The sequence below is a fragment of the Ranitomeya imitator genome, chromosome 1 (assembly GCF_032444005.1).
Source record: "Ranitomeya imitator isolate aRanImi1 chromosome 1, aRanImi1.pri, whole genome shotgun sequence".
NCBI classification, from domain to species: domain Eukaryota; kingdom Metazoa; phylum Chordata; class Amphibia; order Anura; family Dendrobatidae; genus Ranitomeya; species Ranitomeya imitator.
In genome coordinates this window covers 1,024,357,226-1,024,383,861 of record NC_091282.1, presented here as the reverse complement: position 1 = coordinate 1,024,383,861, position 26,636 = coordinate 1,024,357,226, and the positions used below count along the sequence as shown (strand labels likewise).

Genomic DNA, 26,636 nt, shown 5'->3' with positions numbered 1-26,636 from the left:
GTCAGAGCCCAGAATACCGTGTACTTCCCAATACAATGGCAGCTGAAAACAAGTCATTGCTGGATCTACTGATCACCTATCATTAATATTCAAGTACTGGACAACTAGCTTTAATAAAAAGCAAACAAAAAAAACATAAGCAAAATTCTGGTTTAACCTTAACAAGATGTATAAATGTCTAAAAATCTGTATGTGCAGGGAAACTGTGAACTCGTCTTTTGGTGGCCTGATGGGGGTCCCAGCAGTGAGGTTCATATCCTCACCAATCCAAAAGTAATGGCATATTATTACTTCCTACAGCTGGAGAACACATTAAGGTCACTGTCCAGCCCACTGCACACTCATTGGCTGCTAGTATCTGCCCCAACCCTGCCCACTCATTGGCTGTTAGTATCTGCCCCAGCCCCGTCATTGGCTGTTATAAAATAAATATATATATATATATATATATATATATATATATATATATATATATATATATATATATATATATATATATATATATATATATATATATATATATATATATATATATTTTTTTTTTTTTTTTTTATTTATTACACACAGGTCATCTATTTTTTTTAAGTAAATATATTTCTAACAGTGCTATGGACAAGAAATTCTCACCAGATATCGGTTACAACATATCCAATTCACATAATGCAAAGAAATCAAACCATAGATGTTCAGGAATGAAAGTTACGGTACGTGTAATAATAAGAAGTTACACAGGGAAAAATAATTAAACACAATAAGCCATGAAAAGTCGTGACACCAGCTGAAATCTATCAGTAATTAGAAAGCAATCCCATAACTTAGTGAAAATAATATCAGCTGGTTACACTGATGGCCTATAAATAAAGGCGTCACACTACTAAGGTGCCACACAAGAAACATCTCATGATGGGTAAAACCAGTGAGCTGTCTGGAGACCTTCACAACCATAGTGCTGCAAAACACACTGATGGCATTGGTTACAAAATAATTTCTAAACTACTGATGGCTCCAGTGAGAACTATTGGAGCAATAATCCGGAAATGGAAAGATCATCATTTCACCATACACCAGCCATGGCAAGGTGGTCCCTGCAAGATTTCAGACAGAGGAGTAAAAAGAATTATCACAAGAGTTGTCCAAATCAGCAGGTAATGCACTCAACCTTCATGCCACATACACACCGTGTTTGGAGGCCAAAAGGCACTGCATATCACCCCCAAAACACCATACCAACAGTGAAGTTTGGAGGTGGGAACATCATGGTGTGGGGCTGTTTTCAGCATATGGTACTGGCAAACTTCATATAATTGAAGGAAGGATGAATAGACAAATGTACAAAGATATTCTTGAAAAAAAAATCTTTTGCCATCTACCAGAATGATCAACATGAAACGAGGGTGGACATTTTAACAAGACAAGTGATCCAAAAATACATTTCAAAAACCTGACCTGCACATCCAAACATAGCCTGAGTGTGAACAGGTGCTGAAAGTGATCCAAAAACACAGCCAAGAAAACACTCAATTGGTTTCAGAGAAATGAAGTAAAGTTTCTAGAATGGCCCAGCCAATCACCTGACCTGAATCCAATAGAAAATGTATGGAAGGAATTAAAACTCAGAGTTCACAGAAAGAGCCCACGGAAGTCAGGATTTCAAGAATGTTTTTGTGGAAGAATGGGCCAAAATCAAACCTGAGCAATGCATGCGACTAGTTTCTCCATACAGGAGGTCGCTTGAAGGTGTCATCACAATAGAGACTTTTGCATGAGGTATTAACCCCTTCATGACCTTGGGATTTTCCATTTTTCCGAGTTCGTTTTTCGCTCCCCTCCTTCCCAGAGCCATAACTTTTTTATTTTTCTGTCAATATGGCCATGTGAGGGCTTATTTTTTGCAGAACGAGTTGTACTTTTGAACAACATCATTGGTTTTACCATGTCGTGTACTAGAAAACGGGAAAAAAATTCCAAGTGCAGTGAAATTGCAAAAAAAGTGCAATCCCACACTGGTCTTTTGTTTGGCTTTTTTTGCTAGGTTCACTAAATGCTAAAACTGACCTGCCATTATGATTCTCCAGGTCAGTACGAGTTCATAGACACCAAACTTGACTAGGTTATTTTTTATCTAAGTGGTGAAAAAAAAATCCAAACTTTGCTAAAAAAAAAAAAAAAAAAAAAAATTTGTGCCATTTTCCGATACCCGTAGCGTCTCCATTTTTCATGCTCTGGGGTCGGTTGAGGGCTTACTTTTTGTGTTCCGAGCTGGCGTTTTTAATTATACCATTTCGGTGCAGATACGTTCTTTTGATCGCCCGTTATTGCATTTTAATGCAATGTCTCAGCGACCAAAAAACTTAATTCTGGCATTTTGAATTTTTTTCTCGCTACGCCGTTTAGCGATCAGGTTAATGCTTTTTTTTATTGATAGATCGGGCGATTCTGAAAACGGCGATACCAAATATGTGTAAGTTTGATTTTTTTTTTATTGATTTATTTTGACTGGGGCGAAAGGGGGGTGATTTAAACTTTTATATATTTTTTTATTTTTTTCACATTTTTTTTTTTTTTTTTTTTTTTTTTACTTTTGCCATGCTTCAATAGCCTCCATGGGAGGCTAGAAGCTGGCACAATACGATCGCCTCTGCTACTCTGATGTTCGCTGCTATGTAGCAGAATTGCAGGTGTACTGTGAGCGCCGACCACAGGGTGGCGCTCACAGCTACTGGCGATCAGTAACCATAGAGGTCTCAAGGACCTCTATGGTTACAATGTACAAGCATCGCCGACCTCCGATCATGTGACGGGGTCGGCGATGCGATCATTTCCGTCTGCCCGGTCGGAAGCGGTAGTTAAATGCCGCTGTCTGCGTTTGACAGCGGCATTTAACTAGTTAATAGGCGCGGGCAGATCGCGATTCTGCCCGCGCCTATTACGGGCACATGTCAGCTGTTCACAACAGCTGACATGTCCCAGCTTTGATGCGGGCTCACCGCCGGAGCTAGCATCAAAGCGGGGCTTCTGACCTCGGACGTACTATCCCGTCCGAGGTCAGAAAGGGGTTAATTACATTTTAGTAAAGCGTGTTCAATACTATGTCCCTGTGTCAGGTCTCATTATTACACAAATTAAATTATGGACATAAATGGTTTAATTTCTTTGCCGGTGTGCATTGGATAGGTTGTTACTGACAATTAACTTTATTTTCCCTGACAGCATTCAGTCAGTCAAGGGGCGGCGACAGTTCAGTTACCGCACTGAGAATATAGAGCAGCGGCTGTAACCGTGACCCCGGCCCTGACAGACTGGTTAGTCCAATCAGCCGAGTCATGCCATTGCTGCCTTTTACTGTGTGTCCTCAAGGAAGGCTGAAGCAGGAGGCAGTAGGGGAGTCTGGCAGAGACTGGGCATGGCATCAGTTGTGACTTTACATGGAGTCTTTGGATAGGAAAACACTGTGACCAGCTCCTCCAGAATCAGGAGAGTGCAGGTCACATGCCCAAGTGTGGTATCTAGGCAACGGTGCAGAATGCTGGCAGGGAGTACATTACAGTCAGCATTTTGAGGCTGCAACTCCTAATTCTGCCCGACTCTTCCCACTTGCTCTGTGGCAGTGACAAGTGGGATTGAAATTTGTGGCGTTGATGTCACCTTTGCATTGCCTGGTGACATCAAGCCCACGGATTAGGAATGGAGAAACATCTATAAGATGTTAGGGGAGTATATAAAGACTTTGTTCTGGCTATGTTTTTATTTACAATACAGCTATAGGATTAGTAATGGATAGCTGTATTATAGACGCCTCTCCATTACTAACCCGTTGGCTTGATGTTACTGATAAATACTCCCATCTGCTCTCACTGTTATTAGTGGCAGCAGGCGTAGGCTGATTGGAGTAGTAGTCCCATCAGTGATCGGAGGTAAACTTTCAGGTAACAGCGTGGGCCCGCAGCTGTGACTGGAGGTAAGAAGAACCGCTGTACACTGACCTGTGATATTAATCTTACTGCTGATCAGAGCCGCGGGTGTGTTCCGTGCTGTCAAGCAGATGACAGCCAGAGAAACTTTACTGTTCGGGTTCGCCCATCTCTAATATGGATCACTAGAGCAGTGAAAATAGGTCGAACTTCATGGACTTTGCTATAACTATGAGCTCATATTCTATTTATTCTTCACATATCATTTGCCTTTCTGATTGAGTAGTCACATTTACATTATAATATAATGGAAGCTGGAGCTGCAGGAAGTGCAATATTCCACATAGATGATGGAGGCAGTAAGCTATGTTCACACGTTGCGTTTTTTATGCGTTTTTTTTCTGCAGGCAAAACCTGCTCTTGGCAGTAATGAAGCTGATTACAAAACGCAGATTTTGCTGCGCATTTGCTGTATTTTTGTTGTCTCTTTTGCATGCTGATAGAGTTTAGTGCCCGCAAAAAAACTATGCAACTTTCTTAGGTTTTTGTACCAAAAAATTAAGCAAAACCTGTGTTTGCTGCTTTTCTGCACTTACTCATTGCTTTCTATGGGTGACAAAATTCTGCGGGAAGAAGTGACAGGCTGCAGTTTGCAGTCAGGAGAAAAAATCCAATGTGTGTGCATGAGATTTCTGATATCACATAGCATTTGCTGGTACTGTAAAACATAGCTTAACATTTGCGTAAAAAAAAAGGGAGAACATAGCCTTACTGTCCGGTTATAATGGTACTCCATATGCCTGAATGACTTCTTACAAAGTCAGAAAATTGGCATCTCCTGGAGCCAATATTTAACCCCTTAGAGTGCAACAAAATGGGAAAAAAATATATATATTTTTTTTTATATATATAAGAACTTGTTCCAGTAGGATCATTGGAGGTTGCAGCCGATACGAGGCTGCAGTTTTCCTACATAAAGAACAGACAATAAAAAGACATGAGAAGCTGCCACGTGGTAAATTAAAGTGACCCTCCACGTACACGCTCGGTCTCCAAACACCGCCTAATACTCGCCGTTCCTGCCAATTGGACTGAAGATGGAGGAAACCATGGGATATATGGACTTACTGCCAGGGATGTGGGGTCGGCAAGCCAAACCTCCGACTCTTTAATTTCCCTGACTCTTACCCCCCACAGCACTGGTCACTACTGAGCATGTGCATAAAGTGCAGCACAGATTCATCTCATCTAAAAGCCGAGATCCTTAGATCAGGAACAGATCAGACATTTAGGGTATGTTCACACGTTCAGGATTTCCATCCTTTTTTTTTTCAGGACAGTTTTTTTAAAAAACTGCAGCTCTTGACAGAAAACGCAGGTCGTTTTTTTGGTCCTTTTTTTGTCCTTTTTTGATGCGTTTTTTGATGCGTTTTTTTATCTTTTTTTATGCAGTTTTCTATGCAGAGACTGTGTGTTTCCTAGGAAGCTTTTTAGGGCTAAAATGGCTGAAAATACCCTAACCCTACCCCTAACCCTAACCCTACCCCTAACCCTACCCCTAACCCCTAACCCTAACCCCTAACCCTAACCCCTAACCTTAGTGGAAAAAAAAAAAAAAATTCTTAATTTTTTTATTGTCCCTACCAATGGGGGTGACAAAGTGGGGGGGGTGTCATTTACTATTTTTTTTATTTTGATCACTGAGATAGGTTATATCTCAGTGATCAAAATGCATTTTGGAGCGAATCTGCCGGCCGGCAGATTCGGCGGACGCACTGCGCATGCGCCCGCCATTTTGCAAGATGGCGGCGCCCAGGGAGAAGACGGCCGGACGGACACCGGGACGCCGGGTAAGTATAAGGGGGGGAGATTAGGGCACGGGGGGGGGGCATCGGAGCACTGGGGGGGGGGGGGGCATCGGAGCACGGGGGGGGGGCATCGGAGCACGGGGGGGCGGGATCGGAGCACGGGGGGGCAGCCACACTCCGCCCACGCACTTCCGCCCGCTCCCCCGCACTTCCTGCTGCAGCGGTTCTGCACATCAAATCGCAGTAAAACCCGCAGATATATTTTTGATCTGCGGGTTTTACTGCGATTTTGACCTCACAATGGAGGTCTATGGGTGCAGAACCGCTGCGGTTCAGGAAAAAGAAGTGACATGCTCCTTTTTTGCCGCAGCTATTCTGCGCGGCTTTTTAAACGAAATTACGGATCATGTGCACAGCAGTGACTGTTTTCCATAGGGTTACATTGTTATGTACCCTGCATGGAAAACAGCTGCGGAACCGCAGCGGCAAAACCGCTGCGGTTCCGCAGTAAAAAACGCACTGTGTGAACATGGCCTTACAGTACAATTCATAACTTTCCCAAATTAGAATGTAAAAATGTTCAGCACATCCTGCATTGTACTGCTGTACCCAATTTATTATATCTTTTAGGAGTCGGTCCATTTTATACCGACTCCACAGCCCTGCACAATGAGCTATGAGCTGTCCCCTCCAGGCCAAGGTTAATCCATCTGAATGCCAAATCAGCCTCATCGTCCCTAGGAAATGCCCATCACGACCGACAGCCACAGAGGAGCGCCAGCCAAAATGTAGTTCTACGCATCCCATGGTCAGATCGATGCCTTCAGAACACACGAGTATCACCAGCCTCTCGCAGTCCTTACAAGCATACATGAAATAAGAAGAGGCTAAATTGGTACCTTCATGGTAATAATTGTATGCTGCCAACAGGAGCTACTTCTTCACCGTCATAGAAGAAAGACTGTGACAAATGTGTAATTCATGCATTAGAGCCAAGGTGATTTCTTCAAGCAAAAAAAGTGAGATTATTATCATAAGGCTTATGTGAAAAGATGGAGAAACCTGAAGACACTTTATGGTTCAGAAAATAGAAACGACAATCTCAAAGTAGAAAGAAGCAATCAATGTGGACAACACTTCGGAGCTACAAGTCGCACTTTGTTTGCTTTTGAGAAGAATATAATAAGATTACAAGGGATCTATAAATGTGACTAATAAGTCTCGGGGATCACTGCCGGAGGAAGTGGCAGGATATTATATATATATATATATATATATATATATATATATATATACACACACACACACATACAAACCACATTGTATACATACAAGGAGCACCTGAGCATGCTAGGATAACACCTTAACCGAGCACGTTCGCTCATCACTAATCATAAACCCATGAGATCGTGATCTGTCTGCTAGAGAAATAGATGCCCTCTTGTGTTACAGGGAAACGGTCAACATAATGTAGGGGCAGAGAACCTGATTCACTTAGGGCTGCTTGGTGCAGTTTTGATAAAATCCCCATTTTCTCACCTCCTATTGGCAGCATCCTGTGTACAATGCACATGGTCAGTAAGTTGCCAATCAGTGGTGGGGGCGAGGTTACACAGATTAGCTTAACAGTGATGATAATCTCTTGCTGATAAAACACTGATTGTATTCAAACTACAGCAAGATGCTAAGTGACATTACGGGAATCAGGGTATCAGCCCCTACATCATGTTTCTCTCAGATTACATAGCAAAAACCTGCTGAGAGATTGTTTTTAATCTTTGTTTTATTCTGAGGTCCTAGGAAAAACCATAAGTGACAAATCAATAATTGATACATTTCTTGCATCTCAGCGTAAGGCATTTGCAGCAAATCCTATCCAATTGCTATTTCAATAGCACGAGTAATCATGCCGCACTTTCAATCAGGACATTGGGCAGCTTTAATTACCGCGACGTGCTACAAGGCATACACCATGAGACAGGTAACAGACGAGTGTCCCGTCAATGTGAGCACTCCCAAACATGGCAAACGGCTTTGCTTCACAACCAGCCTTACCTTCTTCAGTGGGATTGAATCCGCAGATGTCACATATGCTTCGCACCCACCGATTCATTTCCTCTTCGCTTTCGGCCACTAAATAAAATATCCGATCGATGGTTTTGATATCAAAAATATAACTATGTTCAAACTCTTTTTTGGGGAAAACCAGTCCAGCATCAACTTGCTCACAGAGGTTCAAGTCAATAATCCGAATCGGCTTCTTAGCGTGGTCATTCTTGTAGTACTCGAGCACATCAGGATCTCCGGTTAGGCGTCCACTGCGAAGGATGAACCACCTGCGCTTCCATGCCTAGAAAAGAAGGGAGACGTCATCTTACACATCAGGCGTCATTACAAAGAAACACTGGATTTGGAGCAAGCAATACAGCGGCTCTCTGCAGCTCAAAATAGTACTTCACAATTCCTGGTCTCTGTACTTCCCTTTTATCTGCAACTACAACATTTTAGGAAATGGGCCCCAAGTCTACAGGTCCGGACGTGTGCAAATCAAAAGTTCAGTATTGGACACCAGTGACCAAACAAGTGCCAGAGCCACGTTACCAACACAGGGGTCTTGGCCTGAGGCTAAAGAGCGTGAAATGGAGCTGGCTGTGTGGCTAAGCTCATTACCTAGGCCAGTTTAGTTATCCGTCTCACCAAAAGCTATAACCAGGAAGGGGACTGGCTTAGCTAATGAACCGAGCAAGACAGCCAGCTTCCTTCAAGCTAGACACTATTCTATTCATAGAAGGGGGTTAAACATCACAGCCCTGCGACGAAAACTCCACTAGAGCCATAAGAGGGAACTGAAGGGGTCTTCCACAAAGCCATCTAATATATAAAGCTGTGTGTGTGTGTGTGTGTGTGTGTGTGTGTGTGTGTGTGTGTGTGTGTGTGTGTGTGTGTGTGTGTGTGTGTGTGTGTGTGTAGGTATGTATGTCCGGGATTGGCATCTGCACCGTCGCAGCTACAGCCACAAAATGTTGCAGTCACACGTCTGGACCCCGAGAGCGTTAGGCTATGTGCACACTTTGCAGATTCCACTGCGGATTTTTCCGCAGCAGAATTCCTAAATCCGCAGTGAAAACCCGTCGCGGTTTTTACTGCGGATTTATCGCGTTTTTTACTGCGGTTTCTTCTGCGGATTTTCATCTGCAGTTTTCTATTGGAGCAGGTGAAAATCCGCAGAAAAGAAGTGACATGCTGCGGAATGTAATCCGCAGCGTTTCCGCGCGGTTTTTTCCGCAGCATGTGCACTGCGTTTTTTGTTTCCCATAGGTTTACATTGTTCTGTAAACTCATGGGAAACTGCTGCGGATCTGCAGCGGTCAAATCCGCTGCGGATCCGCAGCAAAATCCGCAAAGTGTGAATATAGCTTTATAGGCTATGTTGTGAGGCGAAATTTTAACCCCGTGCTTTCCAATTCACCAAACAATTTTGCCCCTATCTACATACAGTGGGGCAAAAAAGTATTTAGTCAGTCAGCAATAGTGCAAGTTCCACCACTTAAAAAGATGAGAGGCGTCTGTAATTTACATCATAGGTAGACCTCAACTATGGGAGACAAACTGAGAAAAAAAAATCCAGAAAATCACATTGTCTGTTTTTTTAACATTTTATTTGCATATTATGGTGGAAAATAAGTATTTGGTCAGAAACAAACAATCAAGATTTCTGGCTCTCACAGACCTGTAACTTCTTCTTTAAGAGTCTCCTCTTTCCTCCACTCATTACCTGTAGTAATGGCACCTGTTTAAACTTGTTATCAGTATAAAAAGACACCTGTGCACACCCTCAAACAGTCTGACTCCAAACTCCACTATGGTGAAGACCAAAGAGCTGTCAAAGGACACCAGAAACAAAATTGTAGCCCTGCATCAGGCTGGGAAGACTGAATCTGCAATAGCCAACCAGCTTGGAGTGAAGAAATCAACAGTGGGAGCAATAATTAGAAAATGGAAGACATACAAGACCACTGATAATCTCCCTCGATCTGGGGCTCCACGCAAAATCCTACCCCGTGGGGTCAGAATGATCACAAGAACGGAGAGCAAAAATCCCAGAACCACGCGGGGGGACCTAGTGAATGAACTGCAGAGAGCTGGGACCAATGTAACAAGGCCTACCATAAGTAACACACTACGCCACCATGGACTCAGATCCTGCAGTGCCAGACGTGTCCCACTGCTTAAGCCAGTACATGTCCGGGCCCGTCTGAAGTTTGCTAGAGAGCATTTGGATGATCCAGAGGAGTTTTGGGAGAATGTCCTATGGTCTGATGAAACTAAACTGGAACTGTTTGGTAGAAACACAACTTGTCGTGTTTGGAGGAAAAAGAATACTGAGTTGCATCCATCAAACACCATACCTACTGTAAAGCATGGTGGTGGAAACATCATGCTTTGGGGCTGTTTCTCTGCAAAGGGGCCAGGACGACTGATCCGGGTACATGACAGAATGAATGGGGCCATGTATCGTGAGATTTTGAGTGCAAACCTCCTTCCATCAGCAAGGGCATTGAAGATGAAACGTGGCTGGGTCTTTCAACATGACAATAATCCAAAGCACACCGCCAGGGCAACGAAGGAGTGGCTTCGTAAGAAGCATTTCAAGGTCCTGGAGTGGCCTAGCCAGTCTCCAGATCTCAACCCTATAGAAAACCTTTGGAGGGAGTTGAAAGTCCGTGTTGCCAAGCGAAAAGCCAAAAACATCACTGCTCTAGAGGAGATCTGCATGGAGGAATGGGCCAACATACCAACAACAGTGTGTGGCAACCTTGTGAAGACTTACAGAAAACGTTTGACCTCTGTCATTGCCAGCAAAGGATATATTACAAAGTATTGAGATGAAATTTTGTTTCTGACCAAATACTTATTTTCCACCATAATATGCAAATTAAATGTTAAAAAACAGACAATGATTTTCTGGATTTTTTTTTCTCAGTTTGTCTCCCATAGTTGAGGTCTACCTATGATGTAAATTACAGACGCCTCTCATCTTTTTAAGTGGTGGAACTTGCACTATTGCTGACTGACTAAATACTTTTTTGCCCCACTGTAATGGGGAAAAAGTGAAAGGAAAAGTGTTGAAAGCGTCGCAGCTACAGCCACAAAATTTTGCACAGTCACACGTCTGGACCCTGAGAGCGTCATAGGCTATGTTGTGAGGTGAAATTTTAACCCCGTGCTTTCCAATTCACCAAACAATTTTGCCCCTATCTACATAATGGGAAAAAATGAAAGGAAAAGTGTAGGAGGCAAATTGACAGCTGCCAGATGTGAACAAGGGGGACTTAAAGAATGAGAGCGATGGCGCCAAAGAGTATATACCGTACAGTTGCCAAGGTGGGGCCCCGACATGGGATACTCACCACACACGGGGACATGAACACACACACAAAATGCGCCACACACTACTACGTGCTTGAACACATATTACCCTCAGCACACATTTCACCACAAATACACCAACCTCGCCACATAAAAGTCGAAACAAAAGTCGTCACTCAAAACTCGCCACGCGCAGAACTCGCCACATGCAAAAACTAGGCTCTTGCAAAACTCACCACAAGTGCAAAACTCACCTCATGGAAAACTTGCCACACGCAAAACTTGCACACGCGGAAAAATTGCCACATGCACAAAAGTTGCAACACATGCAAAAGTTGCCTCACACAAAACTTGCACATACTCAAAAGGCACCAGACATAAAACTCGCCACGCGCAAAACTCGCCATGCACAAAACTTGCTGCACACAACTTGCTACACTAACCTGTCGCAACTCGACACACAAAAAGTTGCTACACGCATGTGGCCACACAAAACTCATCTCACAAAAGTCGTTACATGCATGTCGCCACACGCAACTCAACACACACAACTTGACAAACGAAACTCGCCCTAAAACACACACAAGTCTGGTATTATCCTTCAAAAATAAAAATCTGATTAATAAGCAGACAAACTACAACAAATGTACCATATAGGAAATACGGCAGCTGTCAGTCACATGACCTGTCTATTATGTGTATGTGTGAGCTAATATATACTGCCGGGGGGGGGGCTTCCTGTTGGCTGGGGATTTATCAGGCTGCCAATTTAGCTTACAAATACTGAGGTAAAAATACTGAGCAAATAACGTGTGAACGAGGTCTAATACAGGAGGAGATGACACACAGGTATATACTATATACAGGGGAGATGACACAGATATATACTATATACAGGAGAGATGACACACGTATATACTATATAGAGGAGGAGATGACATACAGGTACAGAAATATACACAGGAGATGACATACAGGTATATACTATATACAGGAGGAGATGACACGTATATACTATATACAGGAGCAGATGACCTACAGGTATATACTATATACAGGAGGAGATGACATACAGGTATATGCTATATATAGAAGATGACATGCAGGTATACTATATACAGGGGAGATGACACACAGATATATACTATATACAGGAGAGATGACACACAGGTATATACTATATAGAGGAGGAGATGACATACAGGTACATATATATACAGGAGGAGATGACACACAGGTATATGCTATATATAGAAGATGACATGCAGGTATATACTATATACAGGAGGAGATGACACAGATATATACTATATACAGGGGAGATGACAGGTATACACTATATACAGGAGGAGATGACATACAGGTATATACTATATATAGAAGATGACATTCAGGTATATGCTATATATAGGGGAGATGACACAGCAGGTATATACTATATACAGGGGAGATGACATACAGGTATATACTATATACAGGAGATGACATACAGATGTATACTATATATAAGGGAGATGACAAACATGTATATACTGAGGTGATGAGGTGAAAATGAGAGGTGTGAGGTGAAAATGAAAAGGTGTGAGTGCAAAATGAGAGGAGTGAGGAAAAATAGTGGAGTGATCAGAAAATGACAGATGTGAGGTTGAAATGACAAGTGTTAGGGGGGAATGAGAGGAGTGAGGGAGAAAATGAGAGATGTGAGGGGGAAATGAAAGATGTGATTGGGAAAATGAGAGGCGTGATGGGAAAATAAGAGAAGTGAGGTGCTATAACTAACCACAGATATTTACTATGCCCAGGCAACGCCGGGCTCTTCAGCTAGTCAGAAATAAAATGCATTAGTACATTTAATAATTCACAATGGAGAACCTGTCGCAAATTGCGTGTCATTTGATGCCATTGGGAATCATTTGTGGGATTTAAAGTGAATCTGTCAGTAGGATTTCACACCTTAAGGCTATGTGCACACGTTCAGGATTTCTCGCAGAAAATTCCTGAGAAAAACCGGACATTTTCTGCAAGAAATCCGCAAAAAAACCGCATGCGTTTTTGCCGCGGTTTTGACGCGTTTTTTTTCGGACACTTCCCAATGCATTTTGTAGTGGGAAATCCGCAAAAAAACGCAAAATTAATGAACATGCTGCGTTTTTTACCGCGATGCGTTTTTTTCGCGGAAAAAAACGCATCATGTGCAGAAAACATGCGGAATTCATTCTAAATGATGGGATGCTTATTGTATGCGGTTTTATAGCGTTTTTATCGGGAAAAACCGCAAAAAAAACACGAAAAAAAACCGCAACATGTGCACACAGCCTAAATATTAATATTAGCATGATAGAGAAGTCAGTGTTTGAGCTGATAAGCAAAAGAGGCTGAAGCCTCTGTCACTCCAGCTCTATTCCCTGACCAGGGCTGCCGGCTTTTGTTCTACTGACTGGTCAGAGGCCATCAGTTACTATGGGAAATAGAGCTGGAGTGACAGAGGCTTCAGATAAAAAAAAAAATCTTCAGCCTCTTTTGCATAGCAATTCAAACACTGACAATCTAATAATGGAGGAACATACTAGCACAGTCAAGGTATAGCTGGACTTGTCTCTACACTTGCATAAAAATAGTTTTGTGTTTGTTTTTTTTTGGGAGGGGGGGGGGGGGAAGCGGAGTGGTAAAATCCCTCTTACAGATTTTCACTAAAAGGGTTTTGCAACTTATTCAAAAATTGGACCAAGGAGGATAAACAGCATCAAATAAGAATCCATTACTAGTAGATCTGACACCATTCTGTCCGTACTGAATTGCTGCAGCAATTATGCGCCATACTATCCACGCGACTGCTGCAGCCAATCACTAGTCTCAGCAGTAAACCACGGAGGTCAGTGACTGGATGCAGCAGTACAAAACCGACGAGTTTGCTCATTTAGGTAGTCAGGGACATCGCTACTGAATGATCAGTATCATCATATTATGCAATTTCTTCCTTGACTCCATCTTATATATAATTGCCTAGAATACTACTTCCTGCAATTTGTGCCAACTTCCGTCCGGAGCTAATGTCCGGAGCTAATGTCCGGAGCTAATGTCCGGAGATAAGTGACGTCAACAGTGTCCAGTGTCTGATTGGTTGCCGCCTGCTGCGAGCGACCAATCAGAAACGTGCCGTACTGTGACACACTCCGCCCGCCATTTTGGTGTGATTTTTGAATTTTTACCTCACAGCAAGTTTCTACTGCGTGGAGGCGGGCCCAGTGACGTTGCTCTTCAAGCTCCTGCCGAATTTCAAGTATATATGGATTCTAGACTCCCGATTCTTTAGAATCGGGCTGCCATCTAGTTTTTTAATAAGTCTGATGACCCCTTCAAGGGACACTGCAATGTCTTACTGCTCTTGCTCCAGCGGATGAGTTTGTGTGTAACTGTATTACCACTACTCCCTCCCAATACTAACATGTAAAAGGAGTTAGCCAGGTTTTTTTTTTAATCCATAGGGTTTCAGCTGTAGAAAATAAACTCCACTGTACTAACCTCACCGTACGCCGTTGCTGACCGTCTGCAGCAGTGACGTCATGTCTACCACTTTGAGCGACTGTCTGCAGCCCTGTAGCTGCGATGTCACGTGTAGAAGAGTATAAGTGATTCTTATTTCCTACAGTTGAACACTATGGATTAAGGCAAGGATCACGCGACCTACCGTACGTTAAATTGGGGCCGCCACAACTACATGGTATCGATCTGCGACACCCACGCTACCGTAACAACCAAGTCACAAAAAATCCAACTAAGTCCCATTTTTTTTCCTACTTACTTGTCGTGCTCGTCTATTGGGTCAAAATACGACACCTTGACGTTTATACTGCCACAATGTAGCAGCAGTCATGTGTGAACGCTGACGTCTACAGTTTTTGTGCGACCTTTGCCTCCGTGTAACCCCAGCCTATACACGGCAATCCCTTTAAAAGCCCCAAGCCTACACGACGATCCCTTTAAGAGCTCCAGCTCCTTCATTCCTGTTGGAAATGTTGGCACTGCGTAGAAATAAAGACCTAAACCTCGAAGATTGAATAACAGTGATAAGTTTTGAATGAGTGTCAGAGGCCAAACATGTCACTTCATTACAACACAGTCATCCTTTTCAACACATCCTCAATTTCCCCTTCCCCAAAAAATAACGTCTGAATCGTTTGGATTACTCATCAAAATGCCTCTTTCTGGCCTTGTGCTTCCCTCAGATGTCTGATCGCTGCGCTCTGTAGGATACAAGCACCTGCTACTCTTTATGGTGGGTCACTCTTCGGGACTGGCACAGATTACACGAGAATGGGGGGAGCAAATGACTAACTGTGCACGTTACTAGGGCAGATACAAAGGTCTTCTGGCTGCCAGTACAAAGAAGAGTTTAGTAGGAGCAGAAAGCGTAATGCCAGACAAGCAAACTGACATCAGCACCCATGCTAATCATAGCACAAAAGTGCCTCTGTTTTCATCAGATTGCACAAAACTCCACATAAATTACTCTTTGTTATTGGAGAATATCTCACATTCTTACAGCACTTCTATTTCTGGATTTAACATATTCAGGCCCGAGGTGAAGAGCGTTCCTGGCCGTATCTTGAATTTACCTAAAGGTAATTCATTTAATCCCCCCCCCAAATAAAAACTTAAAAAAAAAATAATTTGGTTATAATCCAAAATAAACTACAACGTAATGGATAAATAAGCTTAGAAGCAGCGCACACATCCTTCAACTGTTGCTATTAAAGCTCTTCTGCACAGAAAATCTTTGTTAGCCAAACCTTAAAGAGAACATTACTATTTTAGGGATCGGTTGTGGCGTCAAGTTTGAGTTTACATTGCAAACTTTGCTGAGAGCAGCCAACAAGGAGTTTAAGGAAAGAGTCGGACATTCATGAACTCCCCCTGCACTATAGCCAACTAACCGCTTTCTCCAGGTGTGGTCAGTAATTGGAGAGGGACATAGCTCACAAATACATGGATTACTTTTCTTTCACAACATAATCTTTGTCTTGTGCCCTAGAAAGAAAAAAAAAAGGTGCAATGCAAGAATGCGTTTTTTTTTTTTTTTTTTTTTTTGAGGGGGGGGGGGGTTGACCAACAGAAAAAATAAAAATAAAAAAAAAAAGTCTTCTAGTGGGTAAACCCTAGTTTTTTTTAGTATTTTTGCAGCCTTTTGATTAGACAGTGCACAGTTTATAGCCTTTTCCACCAGGAGATGCTTCAAATAATTTACATCCACTTTGTTTTCTCCTTCCAGGCATTTTTGAAAGCCTGAAAATGTTTAAACGAAGTCCAAAAGATTGAACCCACAATGTCGTCTTTGCATAGAACGGAATAGGAACGTTCTTTTTCATGCTGTTATGGGTAAAAGATGCAGTAGTATGAACATACCCCAAGTTCTGCATGTTGCAAGTTTCATAAATGACTACACAAATGCACACAAGTGACACATCGCTGAAATCAGGGTCGTCTCTGAAGGCAGCAGACAGGCTCCCTTTAAGATTTCTATGAACATAAGATGGCTTTCTTGGAAGAACAAAGATGATACACCCTCCGACCATAGCGAATCCCGGAGACATGGGACAAAGGGGATGGACTGGCTATGCTGCAATTCAATGTGTCCAATCTGGGGCAGAGATTTTGGCTATTCCCTTCTCCCCACGTAGCAAGTGTTAACTAAACGTGATGAGCAGACAGCCATCTAATATGTATGGCCATCTTCACTGCCAACGTACAAAGCACTGCCATGTAGGGAGGCACACAACAGTCCCTGCCAAATTTCAGGCAAGTGTTGGCTCGTGAGGCACCATATCCGCCCCTGGGAAGAACACCAGCTCCATAATACTAATGTCTTGCCTATTCTCACTCTGGACGACAACTGATAGATTTACTGGTCAGTAGGTTGTGCTTCTAATTCAGGTAATGGAAGACGAGGCGAGGATTTATGGAACTTGTGTTATGAAAACACAACGACGATTTGTATGAAAGCAGCACTTGGGATGATGAGGACGGTTGACAAGGCCAAGAAATGAAATACATGGCTAGTAACACTTTAGGAAATTGTTTTCCAGGAAGTGAAACTGATATACGACTGAACAAAATAAGGAAAAAACAGGCTGAATGGAAGTTTCCACTCCACCAAGCACCATCCTGATCATCTGTTCCGCGTGCACATTTGGAGGACGTTTCCTGTTTTTGATCTATTGTCACCACTAGCTTTTTTTTTTTTTTGTTGAGGGGGAGGAATGGGGAGTTGGGGGGGGGGGGGGGGTGGTCGCTGTTGCTTCTAACTTTAGGTGAGCTGTGTAAACATACAAAACTACTAAAAATAATAACTGCAACCGCACGGTAAAGAAAAATTGTTTAATACTTGATAAAATATCTTTTGCTTAGTCTTTGTATTCCTCTTATCAGACTCATGAAATGCCAACACACATAAGGGCTTGCTAGTGTTTTGGATGCCAGGGTGTGCTGTACTGAGGTCTTCCATTAACCTATGGCAGGGTGGAGATCCTCAGGCATGTGATGCTGGCACTATGAATCCGCAATTAGAGTACTAGATAAACTGCAGAGTACAGCTCAGCAACTGTTAGTATAACCTAAACACAGCCATACCTTTCTTCCTCCCATAAAGCACGCTAGTACCCAGCAAGGCCATCTTGGTTTACAAAAATGACAATTGTTCTGTGCTATGAGTTCTCTGTGCACTACATCTTCCAACAGTTCTAAAGCCCTTCAAGTTGTGTACAACGGTTTTAAGCATCTAATTTCATGGTGCATTACAGTGTCCGCGAGGTCTAAGGATTGAGGACATGCTCCTGCTCCGGGGCTGTGGAGGGGTCTTCATGTGCTGCTGTGATTAGGTGTTCACCAGTATGGCTTCTGACAGGGGACCTAGTTTACAGAATGAATATTATATATGTTGGCGTGGCGCCTGCGCTGTAGCATGATCGCATATGTAAAAAAAATTTCCTCCTCCAAGATGGCGCCGGCAGCGACTGCCCAATAGCAGCTATTGGCAAAGCTGCTATTGCGCAGGAGGCGCCATCTTGCTAGAGTAAAAAAAAAAAAAAAAAGCGCACTTTTCAAATGGATTTTTCTTTCAGAATTACAGCAAACAAATGTGTATATAATTCATTAATACAGTCATCGCCAAAAGTATTGACACCCCTGCAATTCTGTCAGATAATACTCAGTTTGGCTTTAGGACAATTCTTTTTGTGTTTTTTCATTTAAGACAAATTAAATGAAGATAATAATGCCAAATAATTTGTGTTTGCAATCATTTTCAGGAAGAAAATGAGTATTATCTGACAGAATTGCAGGGGTGTCAATACTTTTGGCCATGACTATGTGCTCATGCTGCAGCGAAGTCGCCGCTAACATCCAGCAGAAGGGTTTGTTTTTTTCTCTCCAAGATATATATAACTAGTAATAGGCCCAATGCTATCATGCTATCGCATCAGGAGTGCGGTGAAATTAACATCTGTGTATACATAGACGACACCACTATTCCCCACACAGGCGCAGTAACAGCCGCGTCATTACCGCACATGTGCGGGTAGAGCGCGCAGTTGTGGCTGTTACTGCGCATGCGCGGGAATAGCGGAGACATGTAGGTCACTTGCGCAGGCACAAGTAACACTGCCGCGTTGCCTTATGGGATTTGGGGACAGCAGCTGGAAGTCCCAACTGGCGACTATATTATAAGATATTCATTATGTAAACTAGGGGGAAGGTCCAACCCCCCCCACACACACACACACGACGCCCCGGGGCACGAGCATATCATTGACTCAAAACTGAAAATAAACATTAAACAACAACCACAAGATGAATACCTAATCAGAGCACCATATGAAGCCCCCCACAGGCCGCCCCGAAGCACGAGCATATCATTGACTCAAAACTGAAAATAAACATTAAACAACAACCACAACACAGATTTCATCAACCAAGGTATCATTCTAATCAGTATAACGGTGCCGACCTGACACTGTGTGAAAGTTACAGAGCACAACCCCGCACTGCCCGTCAGTATTATCATTAGATGTTACTTCAATAGATGGGCCTCTGTGTATTCATGGTGGACCAGTGTGATATTGGAAAATAAATTAGACCATTACATTTAATGACAGATGATTGCAAATGGTCAAAAAGCTAAACTACGACCAAATGGCTATACAATGCCATAGATCAGAGCTTTCAGTCAGGGGAAAACATTAACAGGCTGACCATGGCAAGACCTGGCACACAGACTGACAGCCGCCTCTGCAGCATATCAGTGCTGCTATGTGCTGAGCACTGAATGAAACCACACCGGTTTCCTACAGTCCCTGTAGGACTGAAAGCTGGAGGCTGCTGGGTGGAATAAAATTAATTTTCTCCTGGTAGCCGGGTTTATTGTAGGCGGTTTTATGAAACTTTATTAACCAGCAGAATAACACCATATCTGCAGATTAATAGCATTTGGTGACAATAAAAGTTCACTTTAAGGAATCTTGGCGATGGCAGCGATTGGCAATCATGTGTGTGCCACATACACTCACTCAACCTATAAACAAAAATTGGCTAGGAACTCAAGCATCTGTGCTAGAAAAGGAGGACTGCAGAGTTGACTACACATTTCTTTTTGTGTTATTTTAGAACATTTGCTCCTTTCTGCACAACACCGAACAGTTATAGGACCGCCATCCCCACATTATTCTATATTCCTAGGTATTTTGTACCTTCGAACATTAGTGGCTCATTAGCGGCAGGTTCCAGCATGCAACAACATCTGCAGGGTCAGAGCTAGCGGGCCACCGATAATGTTTGTTTAAGAATAAATAGCTCTGATCCCAGGAACAGTGACGTCAAGAGGAATGCGAGACTCCGAAAAAATAGATTGTATGAAGGCATGTAGGCGAGCTAAGGAAAACACCACCACGGGCTCGGAAAAGCATAGTGCACTACCACATGGAGGATGGGATCCGAGTCCTAGCCAATTTTTTCACTGACCCATAGACTTGCATTTTTGATCTTGACCCTAGACGAGGATAGATATATAGATATATATATATATATATATATATACATATACATATATAGTGTATCTTATTTGTGTGGACAGCTTGATCCGCAAAATAGCTTGAACATGCTCGCAGACGATAATGGAGTCTAGTTCTACCCGTGAAAATCAGATTGTGACTTACCAGAATCACAGGCGTTTGGGTGAGCCCTAAAGTGTCCTTGTGCTAAATACAACAGTACAAGCTTCATCAAATCTCATCTACGTGAGGTGGGAAATATCTGCACAGAAACTTGACAAATAAATACGTACTATGGAAATGGTTTGTGCAGAATTCACCAGTCTACACTTGACAATGCAACATTTGCTGCCACTTTATGCTACACTAGATGGTGGCCCGATTCTAACGCATCAGGTATTCTAGAATATGCATGTCCACGTAGTATATTGCCCAGCCACGTAGTATATTGCCCAGCCACATAGTATACTGCCCAGCCACATAGTATACTGCCCAGCCACATAGTATACTGCCCAGCCACGTAGTATACTGCCCAGCCAAGTAGTATACTGCCCAGCCAAGTAGTATACTGCCCAGCCAAGTAGTATACTGCCCAGCCAAGTAGTATACTGCCCAGCCACGTAGTATACTGCCCAGCCACGTAGTATACTGCCCAGCCACGTATATAACAGGTTAAAAAAAGACTTAAAATAAAAAATAAACATACTCACCTTCTGAAGGGCTCTTGTAGTCCTGGCGCCTGTGTGCGGTGCACGCGGCAGCTTCCGGTCCCAGGGTTTGTATGAGCGCAGGACCTGTGATGACGTAGCGGTCACATGACCGTGACGTCATGGCAGGGCCTTCTCACATAGCATCCTTAGCACCGAAACCTGTCGCTTGCACTGCCGAGGACAGCGCCACGTTGGAGGGTGAGAATAACAGTTTTTTTTATAACATTAGATCTTTTTACTATTGATGCTGTATACGCAGCATCAATAGTAAAAACTTGGTCACACAGGGTTAATAGCAGCGGTTACGGAGTGCGGTACCTGCGGCCCGTTACCGCTGGCATTAACCCTGTGTGAGCGGTGAGTGGAGGGGAGTATGCGGGCGCAGGGCACTGACTGCAGGGGAGTAGCATTGGTCGCAGCAGCCATGACAGGCAACTGGCGAGACCAATCAGCGACGAGTGATTTCCGTGACAGAAGTTGCCGACAGACAGAAAGACAGACAGACGAAAGTACCCCTTAGACAATTATATACATAAGCTGGAGAAAGCTATGGCGTGAAGCTTTTCCGCATGACTACTTACATAAAGATGCACAGTTTGGTTGTGCCAGAAATATCTAGCATTTTTTGTACTGTACTTTGTTGCAAAGAATGCAAGATATGTACCGAAAATCTTAAATTAAACGGCAATAAATGGGTATGTTCACACAACACAATTCTGCAGACTTTTTCCCTTCGATTTTCCAAAATCACAGTAAAAATCACGTTTTAACTGCAAATTCAGAAAACCAAGAAAAGCGGAAACACCACAAAAAGTTCTGTAACTTTTGAACACTGGACTGAATGTACACTCCTCACGATTATTCAGTTCACGTGTTAGGGGGCTTTCAGGCACCCGTGCATTGGTTCCGTCGGGGCTTATTTCCAAACCCGCCCCGCAAAATGGTATTCCGGCATATGCGGAGACAGAGCCATAGACCGTAATGGTGCCAACAGGGCGAGCATGTGATCTGTCGTCCTTCACTTTCGGGAGTCCTGATCCCACAGTTATGTCTGACTGCTGGTCCCTCTTCTTGACAACCGACCAACAGTAGAGGAACGGTGGACGGATTCCTGAGGCAATTAAGCTAAAGAAAAATGGTAGTAAAAGCGAAAGATCTCATCAAACTGGTATCCCATATGACCTGAATGCAAGGTGTGCGCTTTCCCTTTGGGACCCTTTATCCCAACCATTTCTGTTTGGATACTATATTTCAATAAGGTTGATCTTGAAATCTGTTTGAGTTAGGCCGGGTTCACATTGCGCCAGGGCCACCTACCTGCTAAATGCAATCATCACAAAAAGTCCGTAAACTAGAGGGGGGAGGCACGAGACAGATTCACCTACACACATTTAATGGCATATTCTGTGCACGGCTAGCTCAGCGTACAAGACGGCATGCAGACGCTCTCCACCTATACATCTGCCATCCGTAGACTATAATGTACAGGGAATACAGCCTAACTCAAGAAAAAAAACACAGAGAAGAAAGAGGTTGTTAAAAGGGTTGCCCGACTTAAAATAAACAACATATATTACAGAAGCAAAGGATGGGTAGAAAAAAAATAAAGTGATGTACAGTACAGAGCAAAAGTTTGGACACCTTCTCATTTAAAGATTTTTCTGTATTTTCATGACTATGAAAATTGTACATTCACACTGAAGGCATCAAAACTATGAATTATGGAATTATATACTTAAAAAAGTGTGAAACAACTGAAATTATGTCTTATATTCTAGGTTCTTCAAAGTATCCACCTTTTGCTTTGATGACTGCTTTGCACACTCTTGGCATTCTCTTGATGAGCTTCAAGAGGTAGTCACCAGGAATAGTTTTCACTTCACAGGTGTGCCCTGTCAGGTTTAATAAGTGGGATTCCTTGCCTTATAAATGGGGTTGGGACCATCAGTTGTGTTGTGCAGAAGTCTGGTGGATACACAGCTGATAGTCCTACTGAATAGACTGTTAGAATTTGTATTATGGCAAGAAAAAAAGCAGCTAAGTAAAGAAAAATGAGTGGCCATCATTACTTTAAGAAATGAAGGTCAGTCAGTCCGAAAAATTTGGCAAACCCCAAGAGCAGTGGCAAAAACCATCAAGCGCTACAAAGAAACTGGCTCACATGAGGACCGCCCCAGGAAAGGAAGACCAAAAGTCATCTCTGCTTCTGAGGATAAGTTTATCCGAGTCACCAGCCTCAGAAATCGCAGGTTAACAGCAGCTCAGATTAGAGACCAGGTCAATGCCACACAGAGTTCTAGCAGCAGACACATCTCTACAACAACTGTTAAGAGGAGACTTTGTGCAGCAGGCCTTCATGGTAAAATAGCTGCTAGGAAACCACTGCTAAGGACAGGCAACAAGCAGAAGAGACTTGTTTGGGCTAAAGAACACAAGGAATGGACATTAGACCAGTGGAAATCTGTGCTTTGGTCTGATGAGTCCAAATTTGACATCTTTGGTTCCAACCACCTTTTCTTTGTGCGACGCAGAAAAGGTGAACGGATGGACTCTACATGTCTGGTTCCCACCGTGAAGCATGGAGGAGGAGGTGTGATGGTGTGGGGGTGCTTTGCTGTGACACTGTGGGGGATTTACTCAAAATTGAAGGCATACTGAACCAGCATGGCTACCACAGCATATTGCAGCGGCATGCTATTCCATCCGGTTTGCGTTTAGTTGGACCATCAATTATTTTTCAACAGGACAATGACCCCAAACACACCTCCAGGCTGTGTAAGGACTATTTGACCAAGAAGGAGAGAGTGATGGGGTGCTACGCCAGATGACCTGGCCTCCACAGTCACCAGACCTGAACCCAATCGAGATGGATTGGGGTGAGCTGGACCGCAGAGTGAAGGCAAAAGGGCCAACAAGTGCTAAGCATCTCTGGGAACTCCTTCAAGATTGTTGGAAGACCATTCCCGGTGGCTACCTCTTGAAGCTCATCAAGAGAATGCCAAGAGTGTGCAAAGCAGTCATCAAAGCAAAAGGTGGCTACTTTGAAGAACCTAGAATATAAGACAATTTCAGTTGTTTCACACTTTTTTGTTAAGTATATAATTCCACATGTGTTAATTCATAGTTTTGATGCCTTCAGTGTGAATGTACAATTTTCATAGTCATGAAAATACAGAAAAATCTTTAAATGAGGTCTGTCCAAACGTTTGGTCTGTACTGTATACTCACATGATGTAATCCCGATAGCCAAGTTATCCCATGGAACAGAAAGCGATTATGCCCCGTTTCATTCACCAGACCGCTGCAACCAATCATGGCCTTCAGTGGTCAGGTGATCGAACAACAAGTAGTTACACAATTATTTAGTAATATTTTATCCTCAAGTTATATGGGATGAACCATTAAGGGCCAAGCCCACAGCAGTAGCACTCCACAAGCCCTGGCGTTAGGTGGAGCGAACCTCTGTATACACGGCATCGGACGGACTATGCATCCTGGGAGACACAAAGTTCAATTGTTCACCGTTTCCACTGCTTAATAAAACATGTCCCACCACACAATTATGCAATTTGACAAACAAAAATATATGGCAGACATGAACTACAAGAATAAAAGCAAAGTCAGTCATAGTAACAGGCGGCTGTAAAGCACACAAGAGCCCTAGCACAATGAGAAGTACAAAGCCAGGGTGGAGGCCATTCAGCAGCTGTAGTGTGCGGATCATCCTAAAGGACCTTAGCAGAAGTCCACACTGGCAACGCACCACAGACACGGCAACTCAGGAGTTAAAAGCGGACAGAAGAACAGCCGCTCTCATTCACACAGCAGGACCATGGCTAACAATCCCATCTCATGCAGCGGCGCCAGCATCCTCTCCATTCTCTGCTATTGAAATCACAGCAAATTACCTTTGGTTTCCAAGCAGAAAAACAAAATGATGTAGAAGCTGGTGGGAGAAGAGTTTAGCCATGCAGCCGAGGCTGGCTTTCCTGTAAGCCTCCCATCTCCATGCAGCACCCCATCCTTATAACCTTTGACCAACAGGAAGCAGACACAATGGAAGTGGAAATAACAGTGGCTGCAATCATCCAGTGTGATTTAATGCATGAGAGGTGGGGGGCGAGAACAACAAAAGCCACATTTCCCCCAAGAGCGCACAGTGACAGCGCACAGTGACAGCGCTGCCTTACAACAGGTGACAATGGGACCCAGCCACAGCCGGTGTGCTGAGCAGACACCCATGACCCGTCTACATACAATGCGGATAGAAATACAGGAACGGAGCGGAAATACTGCAGTTTTGTGTGCAGAAAATCTGCTCTTTAACTGTCCAAGCAAAGAGGATGGGATTCATGAAAACTGCGCCCCCTGTTGGTCTAAAACAGCTGAACTGGGCTTCAACCGAGAGCCTTAAAAATGTGTATCAATAAACAGTCAAAGACATTAAAGTACAGAACAAAAGCATTTTTGTACGGAAAAATTAAAACACATGTAAATCTGCAGCAAACACGCATCAAATAAAGAGGAAAATGCAAAAAATAAATTAATAAATTAATATTGCGTATATTGATATGGCCACCTGCAGAAAACATGCAGATAAAGCCGCAGGAAAAAAGACGCAGCACAGCTTTAATCCCGCTAAGGAAAAAAAAAAAAACTTAAAGATTACATTAATTTTTCTGCTGCAAAATCTGTGTGTGAACAAGCCTCAATTCTACTGTAAATCCTTTCAAATTTGTAGTCAAGCCTGTAAAATAGGCAGCTCTGCGGCCACGAAGAGAAAAAATGGCGGCAATTTAGCCAACTCTGCTCCAGTGCAATTCACCAATGGATTTTGGTTTGGATTGGCACGGTACTGTACAAGAAGATTCTTTGTAAATTTGGATACTGAATTAGGTGAGGAGCACATTGCAGACTTGGGTTGGATAACACTGACTGCGGGGAGCGGAGCACCGGGGACACTGACTGCAGGGAGTAAGGAGCGGCCATTTTCTTCTGGACTGTGCCCGTTGCTGATTGGTTGTGGCTGTTTTGCGGCGACCAATCAGCGACTTGGATTTCCATGATAGACAGGGCCCACGACCAATGAATATCCGTGACAGAAGGACAGACAGACGGAAGTACCCCTTAGACAATTATATATATAGATTACGGTACTTAAATTCGGTTACTTGAGCTTTTTCATTGTGTGCGTTTTTTAACATGTAATTTTGTGTTCTTGGCGCTGTGGTTTTTTCCTCCTGCTGGTGTGTCATGCTGTAAATAAAGTTGCTTTGTTTTACTTCCTGGTTTTTTTGTCAAAGTAAAAAAAAAATAAATTATTAACTTCCGCCACAGAAACGCACCAAAAAAAAGCATGTGTGTTTTTTACCTGCGGAATTTCTGGACCTAATGCAGGACGATGGGGAAAATCCACACAGAAAACTCAATGTACCCACTAGAGAAATTGATGCTGTGGATTCGAAACACGCACCGCAGGTCAGTTTCAGCAGTGAAGCAGCGTGGAGGTGAGATTTCTATAAAAACGGTGTGAACCGTAAGACGCTGCACAGCAACAATACACAGCGTCAAAAAAGCACCAAAAGCTCATTGTGGAAACTCAGCCTAAGGGGTCACTCAGAGGTGAATGGTCTTCTCAGAGAAGAAAACGGTCCGAGTTTCATCAGAGGTTGATCAGGGGGAGATGGGGGCAGCTTCTCCTATCAGAAACATCTAGACTTCTAAGAAAACATGATGCAAACTTACTTCCCAGAAAACACACACATCTGACACGGCAGAAATCTACAATATACTCAA

The 26,636-nt window shown here is 43.2% G+C and overlaps 1 protein-coding gene across 4 annotated transcripts in view; it reads right to left on the bottom strand.

Moving 5' to 3' along the window:
- Window positions 1-26,636, bottom strand: part of GAB1 (GRB2 associated binding protein 1) — a 131,978-nt gene that overhangs the window by 47,005 nt on the left and 58,337 nt on the right. For 3 of the 4 annotated variants that reach the window (XM_069744005.1, XM_069744007.1, XM_069744006.1), the window contains exon 2: window positions 7,775-8,069. In XM_069744005.1, the coding sequence (XP_069600106.1) occupies window positions 7,775-8,069 (295 nt within the window). Of the gene's footprint in view, window positions 1-7,774; window positions 8,070-24,748; window positions 24,878-26,636 lie in introns of those variants that run through there. The other variant, XM_069744008.1, reaches the window with a different exon arrangement.